Genomic DNA, 23,006 nt, shown 5'->3' with positions numbered 1-23,006 from the left:
ACTTGTCAAGACATCGTGTTTAACAAAGTATTCTTACACGGTGCTAGTGAATTAGAAAGTGACAAATTTTAATCTATTTAATCAGCATTGGAAATTTGACTTGAGTGTCATTTGGGGGGCGGCAGGGGTGGGGGGTGGCATTGAATTGTATGCCATTCATAACTGAACTTAATGTTGTCAAACTTGGTTCTGTGTACAGACACATTCTTATGAATGCCACACCTCATTGACAATAAAGGGTAGACATTTGATACTTGCACCATAGGTACACCCTGTGGAGTAGTTAAGAATAAGAAAGAACTTTTTTAATCCCAAAGGAAATTATTTTGCCAGTGTCGAAACAGTAACTGTAAACGGTTTTTTTTTGGTGTGTCTGTGTTTTTTTTTTTTTTTTAACAATAAGAACAAGGAGTACATGATTATCCAAAATGACTAAAAGACACTTTCACAAAATGTTTGACAGTATTGTGTTTAAAGGATTTTTATTATAATTTTGATAGTTATACCTAACAATTCTACTCCAAAAAATATATGCAGGGTTGGGTAGGATTACTTTGAAATGTAATCCAAAAGTAATCAGATTACAAGTAATTCAAATGTATGTACCGTACATACATACATGTAATCCACATGTATTCTTTTAAAGTAATCCTACAAAACACATTCATGGAGAGTTGACTGGAAGGCCAAAGTGTGGAAGAAAAAGCTTCTCAACCAACAGGGATGACCTCAGTCTTGAGAAGATTGTCAAGCAAAGCAGTTTTGTAATCAGATGCCCGTTTTCTATTTTTTGGAGCTATAATCAAAAACAACAAAAAGCTTCAGATGCTTTCGTTTATATGTAATGAGTAAAATACATAAAATGTTTGCTGTCTGAAATACCTGACAAAAATATTGGAATTTTTCACAATTCTGTTCTCAGTTTTTGAGGTGCACTGTTATGTAAGACAAATCCATATGGTGAGAAAAAAGGTCTCCAATCAAACAACACTCAAGAAATAAAAATTTATGCCACTGCAACAGCCCTCAGCCTCAGCTTCACTAGTACAGAAAACATCTTTCCTGGTAGCTCTTGTCAACACTGGAGATGCCACTAAAAAAGATGTCAAAAGCAGTCCGGACAAAGCTAAACAGCTTATCAAACTGCATGATCTTTGGAATTTAGTGCAGTATAGTATAGTAGAAAAACCAAACCAAGACAATGTCTAACATCAACACTGAGTCCATTTTCTGTGGAAGAGAATGATTTAAAGTCACTTTGGAAACACTTAAATGCAGCAAGTAAATATATTTGTGAGATTTTATGACATATCTTATAGTCGTCTCTGCCACCTGCTGGGTGATAATGGATGCTGGATTGGTGGATTAGTAGCAGGTGTGGTTGTCATTGAAAGAGCAAAACAGATTCTACAAGGAAATATACTAAATCTGAAAAATAAACTGCTACTTCATGATTGTTTCACTGTAGTTATGTTCTAAAATTTAAATAATAGGGTCGCACTACCACAAAACCGAGCGAGAATGTAGCTGAAGTAGCCTTTCTGTGTCTCTCTTAATACTTAATATATGGTTTTCAATTACATGTAGCTTAAAATTAGCTTGTCAGTTTCTTTTATTTCCAAAGTCTTGTTCTGGTGACCACCAAGACCACCACTGTTTGTTTATTAATATATCATTTTATACATGTATGAGATTGATATATGTTGACGACTAAATCATTTGACAAAGATGCTACCTGAACCAATGTACTGCTGGAGAGTCGCCCCTCAATCAGTTCTTCTCAGTGCTTCAAACTGGAATTACTTCATTGGGCTTGTTCCCGACAGAATTTGTATTTTAACATTTCTGGTGAGGCTGCGTTAACATAATATCTCTTTCAGATGCTATAAAAGCTAGCCAGTAAGGGCAAAGTTAAGCACCTTGACACTTGCACAAATTTTGGCCCCACACTGCAGCACAATTCTTCACGTCAATGCATGTCATTAGATGGTGCGCACCTTGACACGTGCACAGATTTGATCCCTGCACTGGCATGGAATCTTGTATGCCATTGAGTAAACTTGTTGCAAACTATGCATAAACCGTGCATGGAATAACACGCATTGACACTGCTAGTTCAGGCAAGTGGCACGAAATTTATGCATGCCAAAAATTTTGAAGATTTCAAAATCTTTGCACATTGGCATGCAGCCGTGCACAGTTCACGGAGACTTTACAGCAGTTTCCGACAAGTTCACTCATTGGCACGCTAAATTACGTGCCAGTGCGGCAGTCAGATTTGTGCAAGTGTCAAGGCACTTTAAGGGTACAGCAGTCTGGCATTTGACCTCAGCAACCTTGACCTTCAGTCAAATGATTACCCTCGAGCTGATCTTGCCAGGGCAATTCTGATTCTGCCTAAGTGTGCCCTATATTTGGTCCAAATGGAGTAGGAAATCCAATTCCTTGAACTTTCCCAAAATTAATACTTTAAGGGCAATTTTGGGGTAAACCTTCATTGGGGGAGTTGGCCGACCAACGGGCAGACATGACCTTGAAAAAAACAAAAAAATAATGTTATGAACTAGCTATCATTATTTCAAATAACCGTTTATCTTCCTGAACATTAAAAAGTACAAAGTTTCTGGTTTTGCTTTTGTTCCTAGTGATACATCGCTTCTGCATTCCGTTAATTTTACCGGTTCAAAGCCTTGGATCTTGGCGCTTGAAAATAGGTTTGGATTTCTCTTCCCTCCCAAAGATCTAGATATTTTATTTTCAAAGCACTGATTGTTTTCTGCTTTTCTTAAGATTTGCTGAGCCTGTTTTCCTGCAGTTTGAGCTCTGTGACGCCTTGCTGTCAGCTGGGGAACATGGATTTGATGACATCAGGGTGAAAGTATTTTTTGGCAGTAGTTGCTTAAACAGGGTGGACGTTATGGAGTGTGTTTTGCTGCGCTGAGCTCGACTTGAAGAATGATATCTCACTCGACGATTGCAAAACCATGTAGGAAAACTGCACTCAGAAGAAGGACGACCAGCCCCGAAGAATCCGGATGGCTCATAATTTCTCATCTGGTGAGTTCTTTGTCTTCTTTTGACACTTTTAATGTTGGCTGTATTCTTTGCCTCAGGCCTTGCATATTTGAGCTGTCCTTGTTCTCACTGTATGGAGTCACAGCGTGAAAACTAATGTACACTTTAGAAATGTTGACATGTTTCATAAATGTACAGTTATGCCAGACATTATGCAACTACACTTCCTGCTTAAACGCTTTCCGTTCTGGGTACAATAAACTGATTTTTTCTTTATTGTTAAGGCATTTGCACCATTTCATTGGCCTAAAAGGAAACTACAGATGTCCATTTTACAGATACAAGTTCATCTTTTCTTTTTTGTGGCACAACAGCGATGATCATGCTCCACGCGTGTGCAGCGTTCTGGTGGGTCTCGGTCGTCTTCTCCCAGGCTATTTATCCCTCATTCAGGAAAGGACGAAACATTACAATCCAGTCCTCCCAGCTCGTCTGCAGTCTGCCGGGCCCAGCAGGGCCTGCTGGGAACCCCGGAGTCCCTGGGTCTCCGGGTGCCATGGGGCCCATGGGGGTCCCTGGGAGGGATGGCCCCGATGGAAAGGATGGAGAGAAAGGGGAAAAAGGAGATAATGGTTGGTATCTGCTGTATATTTATGCACATTATCCTCCTGAGCCTGTGTGACCACATATGGGGAATCGATTTTGGAATAAAACTACCTATTCAAGATCAGATCTTAAGGGGTTAAATTTGTGGTTTCTATTTTTTGTTAGGATATAAGATTTTACAAAAGCATGCAATTGCCCATGGTCTTCTTTCTTTTCTTTCTTTCTTTTTTTTTTTTTTTTTTTGCTTATTCATGTGTAAACAAAGTAACTCAAACAGTTTTGATCTGATTTGAACCAAACTTGGTGGAATGAGTGAGAGTCAACAAAGGCCAAAGTGATCTGATTGTGAGAAAAATTGATTAAAAGATAAGGTTACAGGCCAAGGTAAAAAAAAAAAAAAATCCTAATTTATTTAGATTGACTATTTTGAGGAACTGGTTAAAGATGCATCCATGGTTGCTATTCTGTCACTTTTCTATTGGTCATAACCTTTGGGCTTGGGTGGCTGTGAAAGCTCAAACTCATTATGGTTACTATTATATCACCTTTCTATAGGTCACATAACCTTTAACCTTGAAAGGTCAAATTAACTTAGAATAGCTACTTTGAGGTATTGGTTAAATGTACACCTATGGTTGCTATGAAACACTAACATGATGTCATGTCATCTTTGCATTGGTTACATAACCTTTGACCTCAGTGACCTCAAAAGGTCAAACTCATTTAAAATGGGTACTTTTTGGAATTGGTTAAAGATACACCTATGGGTACTATGAAACAACAATATGAAGTCACATCACCTTTCTCTTTGTCTGTGGATCACCTTGAAAGATCAAACATAAAGTCATACTTTGAATTCTCGATGAAACGTCAAGGCCACACAGAACCATATATCACAGTATCACTGAATCGCAAGGACTTCATTTGCATGAATGGATATCAAACATGTTGCGTGCAGGTGTTGCACTCTCTAACTCTTATGTTGAGCATTTATTGTACAATAAATTGCAATAATAATAAAAAAGTTGTTTTTGCTTGTGTTATCAGGCGATTCAGGGAGGCCTGGGAACCCAGGCAAGCCGGGGGTGAAAGGTCGAGAAGGTTTCATTGGCAAAGCTGGTCCTAGAGGACTGAAGGGACTACGTGGCCCACCGGGAGTGGCTGGAAAACGGGGGGAAAAGGGAGATGTGGGTGACGTGGGTCAGCAAGGAGCTCCAGGAGGCTGTAACTGTGGCAAGCAAGCACGTTCAGCTTTTTCTGTGGCAGTCACTAAGAGTTACCCTAAAGAGAAGATGCCCATCCGCTTCAGTCGAGTCCTTCTGAATGAAGGGAATCACTACAACGTGAGCAGTGGAAAGTTTGTCTGTGCTATCCCTGGGGTCTATTATTTTACCTATGACATCACACTGGCCAATAAGCACCTGGCCATTGGACTGGTCCACAATGGACAGTACAAGATCAGGACATTTGACGCAAATACTGGGAACCACGATGTGGCATCTGGTTCCACTGTTCTTCACCTGCAGAAGTCAGACAATGTTTGGCTGCAGATCTTCTACTCAGAGCAGAATGGACTCTTCTTTGACCCCTTTTGGACAGATAGTACATTCACTGGATTTCTTATCTACCCTGACCAGGACTATCTCAGTGAGTCTGATAGAAAAGCCAGTGCTGGGGATGACAGCTGATCCCTTAATTCTGAACTATGTTTACTCACATTTGACCAAATTTCCTGTTGTACATGTAAGAAAATTGCTGTGCAATAATTTGCCAAGAGCAGTACACAGTTTCAGACAGCAGGTGGCACAATAGAATTGAACTCATACAGACACAAGGACAGTTCATCAAAGCTGATGTTTGGAACTTTTGTACTCTGGCTGCAGTATTTTTGTGGTGCCAAACAAATACAACTGACAAGAATTGTAACTTGATAAATAAAACTACATATATCAGTGCGTGTAATGACAGAATCGAGGGGGTGGCATGAGTACTGGACATGCATGCACACACGCATCTGACTTTAATACACAAGAATATCCTGTGAAGTCTGGACCACCAGAGCATTTCTTCTGAAACATACCCAGTATGAATGAATTATCTCAAATAAATACAGAGCAGGTGCCTCCGCGGCATACAAGGAGTTGGACTACCAGCTAAAACCCCAGGATTTGTTTCCAAGGGCAGGGGTGCCGCCAGGGATTTTGGGCCCCATGAAAAGAAATCTTACTGCCCCTCCATATTATTTTGTCAGTATTATAATTGTATTAGGGGCTTCTCTGGGCCCCTGTCAATCATGGGCCCCTAGAAATCTTCTCCTTATTCTCCCCTTTTTGGCACCCCTGTCTAGGAGTGTCCTTTAGGTTATCTGTTTGTTACCTTGGATAAGACATTTCCTGTGGACCACTCCAGTCCACCCAGCTGTAAATAGGTACCATCTGTGGAATAATACCACAGGAAATGACCTATGGTGGGCTGGCGTCACATCCAGGGGGAGCTGTGCCTCTCAAACGCTTCACGCTATGGTATCCAGAAAGAGCCTGACAGGCCTACATAGGAATACTTCTTCATAGTGCAGTACTTTAGTAATGATGCACTGAAATGAACATATTTATGATACTTTTGTAGTATAAGTGTAAAGTAATGTGTGTGGTATGCTTTTAGTGTAATCAGGTTAGGGGAAGGTTCAAATTGTATGCTTGAATGCGGTGGAGCATCAGATGGATTTTATGCTAAATCTCCACCTCCAAGCTTATGCAGAAAAAACTTACTCATAAAATTAAAACAGGTCTCGTGCTTCCACAAATGTTCTTAAATTAATAACATTATTTTAAGTAATACACCTAAATTGTTTGAATGAATTTTGACATTACCATTTGTTCCCTGACAACAAACGACCACAAAAAAGTCTGATAAGTTTTTGCTGATGTCAGCACAAGCACGCACGTGTTTGTAGCCCCTGCATTGGACTACAACACCCAGAGTGCCGTGGGGCGCACGAGCCTCGCACAGCAGCAGCTGGTGCAGTAGCGGACGTTACTTTTGTTAACCAGCGGATCCACCGCGGAGGAAAAAAATCGGTGGGAAAAGTACAACCGCCTGCAAAAAACGTAATTAAACGCTTTTTGAGCCGAATTTGGCGGCGGAAGATATTTTTTATGCACTTGTCAAAGGGTTCGAACGTTGAGTTTGCGCCAGTAAAAGAGAGGGGTTTCGAAAACTTGAGCCGAAGCGGGAGTTCTCTGGTTCAGGATGTCGGACTGAGACAAAGAGGTCTGGGGGACATTCCCGTCGGAGCGGTGAGTGGCACATGAAATAAGCACCGAAATAAATAAATAAATAAACAAACCAGCTCTCCTGTAAGGTTATTGGTGTAATTTTATTTTAGTTGTTGCCTTCCTTTATTAAATGAAGCGGATGTTTCTGAGCTAATGTGTGTAATCTCGCCATCCGCTGTCTCGTGGTTCAGACTGTTTTTTAGGTGATTGGCGAAGTGTGAATTTGGAGTTTTTAAATTATGCAGTTTGTACATGAAAAATGTCCCAGCTGGACCCGGGTTTTTCAACTGTAGTCTGCTCGAGTGTGGATTTAACTGGGCCATTTAAATTCCAGTGCTGAGAAAAAGGCCGAGAAATAGAGATTTGCTGAGAAAATATGAAGTGCTTCTCAAACTTTAAATAAATAAATGAAAAAAGTTCCAAATTCTGCCCTATAAAATCAGATGGCTTCTTTAAAAAAAAACAATAACAGACTAATCTAAATGTGTCCTCAACATCGCTGCTATTTCTAATGGATATTTTATTTGTATGCAGTATGTCGGTGTTAGTCAGTATGAGGTTTTAATTTGTATATATTTTTGTCAGCAGGTAAAAAATTATTCTTGAAACCTCTGGATGGGAAAGATGGAGAGGGAGCTGCAATGGTGGAAAGGACAGCTAGCTGCAGATATCCATCAGTCCCTCCGCATCAAGGTGAGTCATTTATCAAGCAACACTTTATTCTGAAGGCAAATTTTTGTTTTGTTGACTGACATTTTCAAGACTATATTTCACAGGCAATATTCATTAGGGTGAAAAGGAATTAAGTCACTAACTGTTTAAAAGCTCATCTGACCAATAAGCAGAAGAACATAAAATAAGATTAACTTTATTAATCCGCCCTTTTCAGGTTTCAAATTCCGCAAAACCTCAGAGAGGTCGCCGCTCTGCGAAATCTCAGTAACATTGAGAACTGGATTGAGACGCTCTGATCACACTGCACTTTAACCGCTGCACACGGACAACAGCATTAACATCGCAACATAAAACTATTTTTTATATTGTGCCTAAAACCCTCATGAATATATTCTCTGGGTTTATAGACGTTGTTATTGCGTTTGTTTTATGTAAACATGCGAGGATCACAGGCTGTCTCTCCATTATTTTCAATGGGAGCTGCTGTGCGCTACAATCGCTTCCTGATCATGTCGTTCTGGGGGAAAGTGAAGTTTGCTCTTTAACATCTTGATTAACACTGTCCTCTTTGTTCCAGACTAATATATATAATATGTCTGAAAATTGTTTTGCGTTTATTAAATTCCACGCAGATTAAACGTAGCAGACACGGATTATTCATTGTAATTGTTTTAGCAAGTTTTCAGGGTATCATGCATGCAGTCTCTTATTAACGTGACGAAAAGCATAAAAATACATTTTTGTAGTATAATATTCATTTACAATTGTCTGTTGTTTTGACTGCAGCGACTCTCTGGCTCGCAAAGGATTATGGGATACATGAAAACCCTGGATAGCAGGGAAAATCACTTGTTGCAGCAACAAAAGTCGTACTTTAGTAAAGGAAAATATTTACATTGATTGAATGAATGAATTTATTCGGCAGACAACTCAGCAATAACAAAGTCATAACAAAACAACTCAACAATGAACCCGTGTGACCAAGAGGGTGAGGGCAGAAGCAAAGCTTATAAATACCCACCCCTTACACTATAAAAACAAGAAATGTATACGCACATACACTCAACAAAAATATAAACGCAACACTTTTGGTTTTGCTCCCATTTTGTATGAGATAAACTCAAAGATCTAAAACTTTTTCCACATACACAATATCACCATTTCCCTCAAATATTGTTCACAAACCAGTCAAAATCTGTGATAGTGAGCACTTCTCCTTTGCTGAGATAATCCATCCCACCTCACAGGTGTGCCATATCAAGATGCTGATTAGACACCATGATTAGTGCACAGGTGTGCCTTAGACTGCCCACAATAAAAGGCCACTCTGAAAGGTGCAGTTTTATCACACAGCACAATGCCACAGATGTCGCAAGATTTGAGGGAGCGTGCAATTGGCATGCTGACAGCAGGAATATCAACCAGAGCTGTTGCTCGTGTATTGAATGTTCATTTCTCTACCATAAGCCGTCTCCAAAAGCGTTTCAGAGAATTTGGCAGTACATCCAACCAGCCTCACAATGGCAGACCACGTGTAACCACACCAGCCCAGGACCTCCACATCCAGCATGTTCACCTCCAAGATCGTCTGAGACCAGCCACTCGGACAGCTGCTGAAACAATCGTTTGCATAACCAAAGAATTTCTGCACAAACTGTCAGAAACCGTCTCAGGGAAGCTCATCTGCATGCTCGTCGTCCTCATCGGGGTCTCGACCTTACTCCAGTTCGTCATTGTAACCGACTTGAGTGGGCAAATGCTCACATTCGCTGGCATTTGGCACGTTGGAGAGGTGTTCCCTTCACGGATGAATCCCGGTTCACACTGTTCAGGGCAGATGGCAGACAGCGTGTGTGGCCTCGTGTGGGTGAGTGGTTTTCTGATGTCATTGTTGTGGATCAAGTGGCCCATGGTGGCAGTGGGGTTATGGTATGGGCAGGCGTCTGTTATGGGTGAAGAACACAGGTGTATTTTATTGATGGCATTTTGAATGCACAGAGATACCGTGACGAGATCCTGAGGCCCATTGTTCTATACATCAAAGAACATCACCTCATGTTGCAGCAGGATAATGCACGGCCCCATGTTGCAAGGATCTGTACACAATTCTTGGAAGCTGAAAATGTCCCAGTTCTTGCATGGCCGGCATACTCACCGGACATGTCACCCATTGAGCATGTTTGGGATGCTCTGGACCGGTGTATACGACAGCGTGTACCAGTTCCTGCCAATATCCAGCAACTTCGCACAGCCATTGAAGAGGAGTGGACCAACATTCCACAGGCCACAATTGACAACCTGATCAACTCTATGCGAAGGAGATGTGTTGCACTGCATGAGGCAAATGGTGGTCACACCAGATACTGACTGGTATCCCCCCCAATAAAACAAAACTGCACCTTTCAGAGTGGCCTTTTATTGTGGGCAGTCTAAGGCACACCTATGCACTAATCATGGTGTCTAATCAGCATCTTGATATGGCACACCTGTGAGGTGGGATGGATTATCTCAGCAAAGGAGAAGTGCTCACTATCACAGATTTAGACTGGTTTGTGAACAATATTTGAGGGAAATGGTGATATTGTGTATGTGGAAAACGTTTTAGATCTTTGAGTTCATCTCATACAAAATGGGAGCAAAACCAAAAGTGTTGCATTTATATTTTTGTTGAGTGTATATACGTGCATGCACACATAAACTCAGTTTCATAAATGCACACACATATATGTATGTATGTAATACATGCATACATACCTACATTATACACACACACACACATTATGACAAATACTAAAAAAGCGTGCAGAATTGGTCAATGAACTCAGGTTTACAAAACACACCCAGACAAACAATGGCACACAGCACACAAGCCCGAAAGCACTAACAAAAATTGATAAACCTAAGTTTTCAAGCTATAGCAAGCAATTGTATGACTCTTGTAATGCATTTTAAAGTCAACTAAAGTATCAAATACTTTAATATTGTCAGGACAGTTATTCTGATGTTAACACCTTTAACAGAAACACAATGACTTTTTAAAGTAGTTTGGATTCATAATGTCTCAAAAAATAATATTCCTCTCAAATTATAACTAGATTCCCTCAGTTTAAACAGATCCTGGACATGTTGTGGCAAGAGTTTATTTTTAACTTGATACATAATTTGTATTGTGACTTAACCAAGTCCCAGAATTTTAGAATATGTAAACAGGCAAATAGTGGATTTGTTGGCTCACAATATGATTTGTTACAGATAATTCTTATAGCTTTCTTTTGCAACAAAAATATTGTATTAGTGTTAGTTTCATATGTATTTCCCCATGCGTCAATACAATAGGTCATATATGGAACGACCAATGAATGATATAAAATAGTTAATGAGTATTGGGAAATGAAATCTTGTGCTTTATGCAAAATTGTAATGGCTTTTGACATTTTAGATTTAACAAAAAGAATATGGGTTTTCCAACTCAGTTTATCATCAATAACAACACCAAGAAATTTAGTATCAGTTACAGTTTCAATATCATTTAATGATAAATTTCTGCAGAAATTCCTGGACTTGTTTCCAAATATGATACAGTTTGTTTCACCAAAGTGGAGCGATAATTGATTTGAATCAAACCATTGTTTAAACTTCTGTAGCTCCTTCTCCATCATGTCCAAGGTCTGTCCCAAATGATCCCCACTACAAAACACCGTTGTATCATAAGCAAACAAAATACAACTGACGGACTTGGAAACTAAACATATGTCATTAATATATAAAAGAAACAACAACGGCCCAAGAACTGAACCCTGGGGCACTCCACAAGTAATCATCATGAATTCAGAGTTTGTCTCAATAATATTGACACACTGATACCTATTGTATAAATAGCTAGCTATCCAATCATGTGTCAGTCCCCTGATACCACACCTCTGTAGTTTATCCGATAGCAAAATATCTATAGTATCAAATGCTTTCTGTAAATAAAAAAACCCTACAGTATATTGCTTATTTTCAATTGCATTGAATAGTGTAAGTGTGTATAATCTGTTCAACAGAATCAATTACAGTCAGTGAAGTATTTTTTTTTTTTTTTGGAAACCATATTGCATTATATCGAAGTCACCGAGGTGTTAGAAAGCTCTCTGGTGGCAAGGCTCCTGGGGTGGATGAAATCCGTCCTGAGTACCTTAAGTCTCTGGATGTTGTGGGACTGTCTTGGCTGACACGCCTCTGCAACATCGCATGGCGATCGGGGACAGTGCCTCTGGATTGGCAGACCGGGGTGGTGGTCCCTCTGTCTAAGAAGGGGGACCGGAGGGTGTGTTCCAACTATAGGGGGATCACACTCCTCAGCCTCCCCGGTAAGGTCTATTCCAGAGTACTGGAGAGGAGAATTCAACCGATGGTCGAACCTCGGATTCAGGAGGAGCAGTGTGGTTTTCGTCCTGGTCGCAGCACACTGGACCAGCTCTACACGCTCCATCGGGTGCTCGAGGGTTCATGGGAGTTTGCCCAACCAGTCCACATGTGTTTTGTGGATCTGGAGAAGGCGTCCGGGGTCCTTTGCTAAGGGCTATCCGGTCCCTGTACGACCGCAGCAGGAGCTTGGTTCGCATTGCCGGTAGTAAGTCAAACCTGTTTCTAGTGCACGTTGGCCTCTGCCAGGGCTGCCCTTTGTCACTGGTTCTGTTCATTATTTTTTCTGGACAGAATTTCTAGGCGCAGCCAGGGTGTAGAGGGGGTCTGGTTTGGGAACCACAGAATCTCGTCTCTGCTGTTTGCGGACAATGTGGTTCTGTTGGCTTCGTCAAATCAGGTCCTTCAGCGTGCACTGGGGCGGTTTGCAGCCGAGTGTGAAGCGTCTGGGATGAAAATCAGCACCTCCAAATCCGAGGGCATGGTTCTCGACCGGAAAAAGGTGCTTTGCCCTCTTCAGGTCGGTGGAGTGTCGTTGCCTCAAGTGGAGGAGTTTAAGTATCTCTGGGTCTTGTTCACGAGTGAGGGGCGGATGGAGCGTGAGATCGATAGACGGATCGGTGCAGCATCTGCAGTGATGCGGTCGCTGTATCGGACCGTCATGGTGAAGAGAGAGCTGAGTAGGGGGGCAAAGCTCTCGATTTACCGATCGATCTACGTTCCGATCCTCACCTATGGTCATGAGATTTGGCTCATGACCGAAAGAACGAGATCACGAGTACAAGCGACCGAGATGAGTTTCCTCCGCAGGGTGGCTGGGCGCTCCCTTAGAGATAGGGTGAGGAGCTCGGTCACTCGGGAGGAGCTCGGAGTCGAGCCGCTGCTCCTCCACATCGAAAAGAGTCAGTTGAGGTGGCTTGGGCATCTTTTCCGGATGCCCCCTGGACGCCTCGCTGGAGAGGTGTTCCGGGCACGTCCCATTGGGAGGAGGCCCCAGGGAAGACCCAGGACACGCTGGAGGGACTACATCTCTCGGCTGGCTTGGGAACGCCTTGGGGTTCCCCCGGAGGACCTGGGGGAGGTGTTTGTGGATCAGGAGGTCTGGGCGGCTTTGCTTGAGCTGCTGCCCCTGCGACCCGACTCCGGATAAAGCGGAAGAAAATGGATGGATGGATAGATGGATGGATATTTCATTATGCATATTGCATATTAAGTATATGATGTTTAGTTATGAAATCATTTAACTTATTTACAAATACATTTTCCAAGATTTTGGAAAATTATGGTAAGAGTGAGATTGGCGTATTTGAAAAGACATGTTTGTCACCATTAAAGAAAGGTGACTAAAGTATATTGGGATGTTTGCTGTTGGGTGCATAAATACTGAAGTGAACAGATTTTGTGAAAAATATAATATAGTGAGTATAAGTGTGTGTGTGTGTGTGTATGTATATATATATATATATATATAATGGTAAAATTGCTGCACAGGATAAATTGTGCAGTTGAGCAAGTAGTAAAGCACAAAAGGTGACGGTAGATGTAGTTAATTGTGCAAAATCAGCATGAGATTATGGTGCTAGAAACATTTTGAGGTATGATACAGTCTGACTGTAGCTGAAATAAATGTGGATGCCTGTGGAGTGGACATGCCTCCATCAAATACCTTCACCAGAGTAATAATGGCATACACCAACTATAAATAGGCATATTTCACAGAGAATGTTGCTCCACTCTGATTGGCCCACCAAATTTTAAAACATTTGAGCCTTTTGACAAGAAAAACAAAGTTTCTTAACCTAAAAAGTTGGTAGAACCTTCCCAAAACATAATGGTTTTTTTTTTTTTCCTCCGGTGTGAGTCATGACCCTGCTCTGATGTCCTTGATCATAATAGTGCCACTTATGGCTGCTGGAAATGTGAGCCAGTTTCCTTGATGCCATCATGTTTCAAATAACCCTAAATGACACTGGTTCATGAACACATTTGCTGCCATGAGATCTTTCAGCTGTCATAAGTTGATAGTGGTTTATTGATATGTAGGCCGTGGCTAATCATGCCATCTTAACAATGCTAAGCTTCGTAGCTGACATATATTACAAAGGATCTTTTGTCAGAAAATTTTGCGAGGAGTGAAGGCAGCTTCAACTCCAAACTGAACCCTGACTTGCATCATTCATCTGCAAAAAAAGAGTGCTTACGTGTTCTAGCTATAGTGTAAATGTTGGATGGGCATTCTGTATTATAAGCATTTAGCTTCTGCCTGAGATTGGAACTCAAGTTGCACGATACATAAGCCAGAGTGTTAAACATGACACCACATAATTCTGTGTCAGAGGAGGAAATGCTTGCTTTTACAACCCCTGGCAAAAATTATGGAATCACCGGCCTCGTAGGATGTTCATTCTGTTGTTTAATTTTGTAGAAAAAAAGCAGATCACAGACATGACACAAAAATAGTCATTTCAAATGGCAGCTTTCTGGCTTTAAGAAACACTATAAGAAATCAAGAAAAAAAGATTGTGGCAGTCAGTAACGGTTACTTTTTTAGACCAAGCAGAGGAAAAAATATGGACTCACTCAATTCTGAGGAATAAATTATGGAATCACCCTGTAAATTTCCATCCCCAAAACTAACACCTGCATCAAATCACATCTGCTCGTTGACATTAACCCTATGTCATGAAATTGACCCTATGTGTCTTTTTGCAAGGAATGTTTTCATAGTTTTTGCTCTATGGCAAGATGCATTATCTTCTTGAAAAATGATTTCATCATCCTTAAACATCAGAAAAGTGTCCAAAATATCAACGTAAACTTGTGCATTTATTGATGATGTAATGACAGCCATCTCCCCAGTGCCTTTACATGACATGCAGCCCCATATCATCAATGACTGTGGAAATTTACATGTTGTCTTCAGGCATTCATCTTTATAAATCTCATTGGAACGGCACCAAACAAAAGTTCCAGCATCATCACCTTGCCCAATGCAGATTTGAGATTCATCACTGAATATGACTTTCATCCAGTCATCCACAGTCCACGATTGCTTTTCTTTAGCCCATTGTAACCTTGTTTTTTTTCTGTTTAGGTGTTAATGATGGCTTTCGTTTAGCTTTTCTGTATGTAAATCCCATTTCCTTTAGGCGGTTTCTTACAGTTCGGTCACAGATGTTGACTCCAGTTTCCTCCCATTCGTTCCTCATTTGTTTTGTTGTGCATTTTCGATTTTTGAGACATATTGCTTTAAGTTTTCTGTCTTGACGCTTTGATGTCTTCCTTGGTCTACCAGTATGTTTGCCTTTAACAACCTTCCCATGTTGTTTGTATTTGGTCCAGAGTTTAGACACAGCTGACTGTGAACAACCAACATCTTTTGCTACATTGCGTGATGATTTACCCTCTTTTAAGAGTTTGATAATCCTCTCCTTTGTTTCAACTGACATCTCTCGTGTTGGAGCCATGATTCATGTCAGTCCACTTGGTGCAACAGCTCTCCAAGGTGTGATCACTCCTTTTTATTTAGATGCAGACTAACAAGCAGATGTGATTTGATGCAGGTGTTAGTTTTGGGGATGAAAATTTACAGGGTGATTCCATAATTTATTCCTCAGAGTTGAGTGAGTCCATATTTTTTTCCTCTGCTTGGTCTAAAAAAGTAACCGTTACTGACTGCCACAATCTTTTTTTCTTGATTTCTTATAGTGTTTCTTAAATCCAGAAAGTTGCCATTTGAAATGACTTTAGTTTTGTGTCATGTCTGTGATCTGCTTTTTTTTCTACAAAATTAAACAACTGAATGAACATCCTCTGAGGCTGGTGATTCCATAATTTTTGCCAGGGGTTGTATATGTGGTGATAAATGCATGTGTTCTGGATTTAGAAAGTGATTACTTTAGGGGAAAACGTCAAATTAAATTCCATCGTAAACATGTAAATATGAGGTATTGATTAAAGTTGTAGTATACCTTTCAATTTTTGAGGTGATTTTGGCATTACCTTTTTAAAATGATATACCGTGAAATTCAATTTTATATGTTCATAGTCAGGGTCCCTTTTGAAAAGTTCAGCTAACTTATAAAGGAAAGGTTTTTAGGAGTCTTTAAATATAATACTTATCCGAATGTTTTGATGGATTTTTTTTTTCTTAATTTTTCCACAAAGTATAATAACTAAATGGTTTATAGTAATTCAAAATCATAGACATAGAACCTATAAAACATTTCAACAAATATATGAAAGAAACTAATTGGTATAAACAATAGTGTTTATGTGTTTATAGTGTGAATTTTCCATGTTGACATTGGAATTCAATCCCCCTCCACACTGGGGATCAATAAAATCTTTTCTCTTACCTCAAGTAATACACTTCTAAAGACTGTATATTTTAAATCAGATTCATTTATTTTTTTTAAATGCACATTACTTAAAAAAAAAAAAAAAAAAAGTAAACTGCCTGCCTATGTATTTTTAATCTTATTGTGATGCTCATGGCATCATCACCAAAAGTGTCCTGAATCTTGTGAATGGTTCCTGCTTGGGTATCACCAAGGTTTTGGCAAAATTTGATACAGTGCCTTTGGTCAAGTTGTTGTCATGTTATAGCAAATAAGAATCCGACTGGTGCTCAGTACACATGTTCACTCTGAAGGCTGACTCCTAGCGACTGACGTGCTATACAGGCGGGGAAGAAATTCACGCAGCGCAAGAAGATTCTTTACAGCTCCCCACCAAACAACAACTCACATGCTTCATTTGTTTGTGTGATAACACAAGGTCTAATACTTGTGTGTGTTTAAGCACCAACACATTAATTAAATGAACTTAGGCAGTAGGATCATATCGTAGATAATGTCGATATACCGTAGTTTATCAGCCAGTTCAGTGCAGGAGCTAAAAGGTTTGCTTTCCTATTCCCTTTGTTAATTAGTACTGCAGCACTGGTGCTTCAGACAAAATTCTAATTACACGGTGGAGTTGCCTAAATACAAATATGATACACACTAAATTACACAGAGGAGTTGAGGCTCATTAATTGAGAATGTCTTAATTAACTTTGGACGCGTGATCATATTGCTTCCAATGTGTCACTTTAATGGAGACATCTGTCACTTGTCTGACACCTTCAAGCTGAGAACAGCAATTCTCCTGCCAACTTTTCACGGACGGGAATTTATACAGATTAGCTTTGAGATATCATGTGGTGGTTGTGTGTTCTGAGATTGTATGTCTTGTAGAATGTGGACAGTAGCATATTGTCTGTAGTTCTCACAATACAGTGAGTCATTCACTACTTAAACACAGTTTGAAACCTTTCACTTCTGCTGGCCAACATCTAATTTGGAATGAACTGTCAGTTGTGTTGCAACTCTGTCAGGAGCCTGAAGAGGCTGTAGACTGACTGTTTCATATTGATTGCTATATTTTTTGCACTTGAGGTGAGAAATTGCCTACAAATATGTAATCTAAACAGCACATTATTAAATGCTAATATCTGCTAGATAAAATGGGGCAATTTTATCTTTTAATGAAAGATAATGGCATTTCATTACTGTTGTCACACAGCTGTAGCTGATGTTTGTCGGTATAGTAGGCATACTGGGATTTAATGAGCAGTTTCTTATTTTAAATGTTTTGGTCTTGTAGCGGTGCTGCCTAAAGTTATCCAGGTGGTTTGCTGTCTTCTAGTTTAAAAAACCCCAAATCTAACTTATTCTGAGAGCTTTAATTTTTTTTTTTAAATGAACTCAGGACATTGTTTGAAATTGCTATTTTAGACATATAGCACAAAAAAGAAGACTGTCATATGTATATTCAGCCACTAGAAATCCTCAGTTTCGTTTAGACTTGGGGTGGAGCCTGCACAATAAAATCACCAGTGTACAACTACCACTGCCAGTGTTAAATTAACACTGCCAGTGAACATATGGTCCCACTGCCAGTGAACATATGGTCCCACTCTGGTCAGAGTGGGACCATATGTTCACTGGCAGTGTTAATTTAACACTGGCGATTTTACTGAATAGGTAGGCAGAAATTGCTGTTGCTAATCCTTTAATTTGCCTGATCTCAGCATCGGTCCTAACCAACAGAAGTTCACAAATCATGTTGTCTCTCTAGTTAGTTAGTCATTTTCATTGGTGTCTTTCCATACATAGTTCTTCATTCTTGGATATTTTTATTCTTTGGGTTTTGTGTTTGTCACATAGTCAACATGTCCATTCGCTTACAGCTAAACCTCCAAACAAATGATCTGCACTCGGGACATGGCAGGGTTAACATCCATTTAATGTTCTAAGTTGGAGTTTGTGTTGCATGTGTGAAAGAGGTTTTAGTGTCCCAATCAAACTTTTGAGTGATTTCTATCATTGCCTTACGTTGTCATTTTTAGGTATTTACAACAAATTATTTAATTTTATGTTCAAAGCAAACGAGGCAGTGATAAAAGTATGGTTGTTAATAACACATTTGAGCATGTGGATCTTCAACTTGAAATTGTACGACAACAAAATTGTAGAAGAGCTCTGTCAGGCTTTGCTGTCTGCTCCCCCACAGTCTCTTCCAAGCTTAATGATGTTTGCTGCGGCAGCAATACCCTGATGTGGCAGATAGCTTTGGTGTGTAGCATGTGGCAAATTATCAGACATGCAAATCAGGCACAAGCAGCTGTGGAATCCTTAATTATGGTGCAGGTCTCCCACAAAGGCACCTCTCCATTCTGCACAACCCCCCCCATGAGCCCCTCTGACTCCTGCAGCCACCCCCATTCTCCCGCTGCCCTTATACCCCCAGACAGACAGATGCACCAGAGGCAGCAACTGTGGGAGGAGAGGAAGGAACCTTTGGGAGATTTGGTTGGTATGGTTTGTGTTCTCTGTGTGCATTTGGGACGGGGTGGGTGGGGGTGGGGTGAGAGAATTAGTTTTTATTTTATTTTGAATTCCATTGAAGTATCAGTCTGACAAACATTGGCTTAGTTTCTCTCAAGCTAAATTGTTGACAGTTTGTGTTAGCTTAACATTTTTTTTTGGCATTTCACCCTTTTAGCAAAATGTTTTATGAAAACCAATAATTTGCATATTTCAGTTTGTTACTTTTGAGGCATTTTGTTTTAAATCCAGTTTGGGACTACTTTACAATGTGGACATTGTTACTAAATAACAGCCCCAACATACTGCTGGTAATTTCATTATTTTTTCTTCTTCTATAAGGTCTACTCACTGCTGTCAAGGAGATCATTAATTTATTAAAAGCAAAGCCATTGCTTTTAACTTGGCTACATGGGATGTACAGCCAAGGCATTTTGAGTGCCAGTTCCAAGCCCAGTTAAGAGGGTAGAAGCATGAAGGGCGTACACCATAAATCTTGTTAAATCTCAACCACACTAGGTGCAAAAGCCAGTGTATTTGGAGTGCAAATGCCAAGCTTGGTTAAATGAGTAGGGCTGCATCATGAAAAACATAAATTTTACCAGACCAAACCTAACCCTAACCATGCACATTACAAATTTCCATACCGGGCGAGGCTCAGGTTAATGATGACTGCTACCAGTGCTGTTGTCTAACAGGGTGCCGGATGGAAACTGAAGTACTGTTGGGCAAAGAAGTGGCGAATGTGTACAAGGCAGCGGGAGAGGAGGGAATTTAGAAGTGTAGAAGTGAGTCAGGACTTTGAATGTTGGCGTTGTGACATTTAAAATGAGAGAGAGTTGGCTGATATGATGGAGAGGAGAATGGTAGATATACTGTGTGTATGAGAGATCAAATGGACAGATGTGATAAGATCTGTGCATTTCAAGTCCATGTACACAGCGACAATAAACAGCTGAGAGGTGCGGGTTAAAACAGCATGCTGTGTGCACATCAAGATCCAAATTCCCACAGACTTAGCTGGGTCACCTATAGTAGTTCCGTGACCATGGAGAGTGAAGGTTAGTTTCTCACTGGATTTGTTATTTATAAAGGTTAAATAAAAAATTGAGCTGGGGTGCCCCTTGCAAAAATGTGGTGAAATTTTGTGAGAGCCCTAAGTCCAAAATGACTACTGTCAGACAAGCTGGAAATGATCTTTTTAATAGTTTGGCTCACAGTGTTGCATAACACGTGGTTTCAGAGAGTATTTTGGTCAAGAAATTCATAAATGATGTCGATTTATCAATTTGACCTATTTTTGACCTTCAAATTCAGGTCGGCCGCCAATTTTCAGCTCTTTAAATGTCAAGTTTTCAGTTTTGTCATAGAGCCTCAATATTAGGCTCAAATGAAAGCTCTGCTCATACTGAGTTCAGGTCCTTAAGCGTCATCTCTTAGCGGTTTGTATCCTCTCGTCTTCGGTTTCATACTCTTATAGGATTTCCCAAAGTCTCCTGTACTTTTCAAGCATGTTTCGTCTTGCCGCCTGCAGCGTTCTCTTAAAAACCCACATCATCACCTCAATGTCCTCCATTGTTTATGTGCTTGTGTTGCACATAAATCGACGTCACAGCAGTTTCACACAGCTCTGCTGTGACGACCCCACTCACGTTGAGGTTTTCAAATGCAATGTAAAACAATATGCTTGGTACCAAAACTGAGTAGAGCTGAGTCGTACTAGACCAGTATAATGGAAAGGGCCTATAGTCAGACAAACTCATTCACAGTTGCATGCACACCTACGATCAATTTAAGGTTCCCAATTCACTGAAACCTGGGTGTCTTTAGAGGTGGGAGGAAGGCGGAGTACTGACGCTGATACAGGGAGAATGTACAGTCTTCACACAGAAAGGACCAGGTGTGAAGTGATCCCACAACCTTCTTGCTATGAGGCAACAGTCCTAAACAGTAAACCACCAAGCCGCCCTAAACTCCTATTTGTGAAATAAAATCACTGACCAGTTCAGCTGGATGTGTTCTGTATTTTTTCTATCCAGGAATATCCAGAAATATTCTCTAACGAGGAAAACTGAAAGGTCCCTCACAACAATTTCCATTTGCTCTGTTTGGGGGTTGTTGATCCCAGGGTGAATAAATAAATACCTCTGTTTTTCCATGGCAAGAGGTTGACAAAAAAGAATTGGGATAGTCTGAGAGATGTTGAATGTGGACAGGCACACAAGGAGATGCAGCATAAGGTGAAATGAGAATGTGGCAAAAGCTAAGAAAAGTGCATTTTGTGAGGTGTACATGAACTTTCACCAGACAGAGGAACTTAGTTTGGAAAGGATGTGCAGCAGGTTAGGGTGATTAAAGGATGCAGAACGAGAGAAGAGAGCAAGAGAAAATTTAGATTAGTAAAGACACCTTGACACCTGCATGAATTTTATCCCTGCACTGCCACGCAATTTGTTGTGCCGACGCATCCCACTGGATGCTACACTTTGTCCTGCTTGACGCCATGCTATATAAACTAATCATTTCGTAGCCGATGACTCATTTGCTCTCAGAACTTGGCTGATGAAACCATCTCTCATTGATCCCAGAATCAAAGACAATTTATCTACAGCTGCAGGTTGTCTCATGCCGTCGTGCGGTGGAGAATGCATTTGAAATCTTGCCTCAAAAGTAATTATGTATAATGTATATGTTGCAATGGATTGGTACAACAGTTGCATTTCTATTCCTTCTTATGAGTTTGATAACATATCTGGAAAAGCTTAGTTCCGGCTTTACCGTGAATCGTCGAAAAAATTATTCAACATGTTGAATAATTCCGGGAGCGCTCCCGGAGAATTCACGTGACGACGGCGACAACGCGAACAACGGCGTTTGATACTTTTTAATCCCTGTTTCATCCTGCCCCTTCCTGTAGTGCCGCAGTTTACACCGCCGTAATTGGTGGCCGGCGTTGTATCACTAACCAACGGCGTGTAAAACAGCGAAAGAGCCCACATCGGCGTCCTCAAGGGCGTTTTAACCGGCGACAGAGGCAGACAAAACGGCGGCGCCAGCAGACAGTACGCCGTTCTAAACGGCACCTCCCGGTTAACGGCGTTCCAAATGGCCAGTAGGTGGCGGTCAATATAAAAACGCTAGCGTGCTGTATGCAGGCCTCTCACTCGCAGCCAGCTCCAGATATTTTTGCAGAGAAGCTCCAGTATGCCTCCTAAAAGAAAATTGGCAGCGGCAAGGACTTACCAAGAGGTCTGGTTCAGAAGCAGAGGAGAGGTCTGTGGTGGAGACGAGCAACACGTTGAGGAGGGGGAAAAGGAGAGGAAAAGAAAAGGCTGAGAGATAAGCTCCCTCCACCTGCAGCGACAGCTGCTTCAGCCTATTATACTCTGGGGGCAGTGTCTATATGCAAAAGTTCCTGGAGTAACGCAGGATTTGCCTGGATAAATCCAGCGGTACACAGGGCATTATCGGCGGCAGCAGAACACCGTCGTTCTCACGCGCATCTTAACCTGCGATTGTAAAGGATAGAACTGGGTATTAAGCCCCGTTGCCTGACGTGTGCCGGATGCTACGGCATCAAAAAGCCGCTTTATTCGGCGGATTTAGCGGCATTTTATCCGCGTATTTGCGGCTAGTACGGCGCTCAAAACGCCGGCGAAATGCTCCGCCCCTTTCCACCACGAAAACAGCCGGAACTACCGCGAACTTCGGTCTATGTACTACCCGCCGACAAAACTGTCTATGTGTAACCTGGGCTTTAAGGCTCAAGTGAGGACACCTATCAAGAGGATAAAGAGTGGAAAGGCAGTTGGTCCAGATGATATAGCATTGGAGGCATGGACATGTGTAAGAGAAAAATAGCAGATTGTATTTAATAAAATATTGGAAAGTGAGAGGATGACCGAGGAGTGGATCAGAAGTGTACCGGTTCAGATTTTAAAGAGCAAGGCTGCAGTAACTACAGAGCCATAGTTGATCAGCTACAGGATGAAGTATGGGAAACAGTAGTAGGAGCTAGGCTTAGAAAAGAGGTGAAAGTCTGCAAGTAGCAATATGTTTTCTTTCTAAGAAAAAGTACTACAGATGCAGTGTTTGCTTTGCGAGTACTGATTGAGTAGTATAGAGGAGGCCAGAAGGAACTGCATGGTGTGTTTGT

The 23,006-nt window shown here is 40.9% G+C and overlaps 2 protein-coding genes and 1 long non-coding RNA gene across 4 annotated transcripts in view; 2 read left to right on the top strand and 1 right to left on the bottom strand.

The window, feature by feature from the left end:
• The first annotated feature begins 159 nt into the window (after positions 1 to 159).
• Positions 160 to 5,543, top strand: c1qtnf2 (C1q and TNF related 2). Its single transcript, XM_034181237.1, has 3 exons — positions 160 to 3,057; positions 3,390 to 3,647; positions 4,669 to 5,543. Exons 1-3 carry the CDS (start codon positions 3,036 to 3,038, stop codon positions 5,307 to 5,309), a joined length of 921 nt encoding a protein of 306 aa, XP_034037128.1. The 5' UTR covers positions 160 to 3,035; the 3' UTR covers positions 5,310 to 5,543.
• On the bottom strand, positions 1,948 to 21,491 carry LOC117519947. Its single transcript, XR_004563489.1, has 3 exons — positions 21,336 to 21,491; positions 11,196 to 11,206; positions 1,948 to 1,962 (listed from the first exon to the last, which is right to left on the bottom strand). It is a non-coding gene; the product is annotated as an uncharacterized LOC117519947 (long non-coding RNA).
• Positions 6,294 to 23,006, top strand: part of ccnjl (cyclin J-like) — a 54,651-nt gene continuing 37,938 nt past the window's right edge. Inside the window, exons 1-2 of one of the 2 annotated variants that reach the window (XM_034181236.1) lie at positions 6,294 to 6,917; positions 7,482 to 7,589. In XM_034181236.1, coding sequence (XP_034037127.1) covers positions 7,512 to 7,589 — 78 coding nt within the window. In that variant the 5' untranslated portion in view covers positions 6,294 to 6,917; positions 7,482 to 7,511. The remainder of the gene's footprint in view (positions 6,918 to 7,481; positions 7,590 to 23,006) is intronic. The other variant, XM_034181235.1, reaches the window with a different exon arrangement.

Source organism: Thalassophryne amazonica, chromosome 11, assembly GCF_902500255.1.
Source record: "Thalassophryne amazonica chromosome 11, fThaAma1.1, whole genome shotgun sequence".
Classification (NCBI taxonomy): Eukaryota; Metazoa; Chordata; class Actinopteri; order Batrachoidiformes; family Batrachoididae; genus Thalassophryne; species Thalassophryne amazonica.
This window is presented reverse-complemented; position numbering and strand designations above follow the sequence as displayed.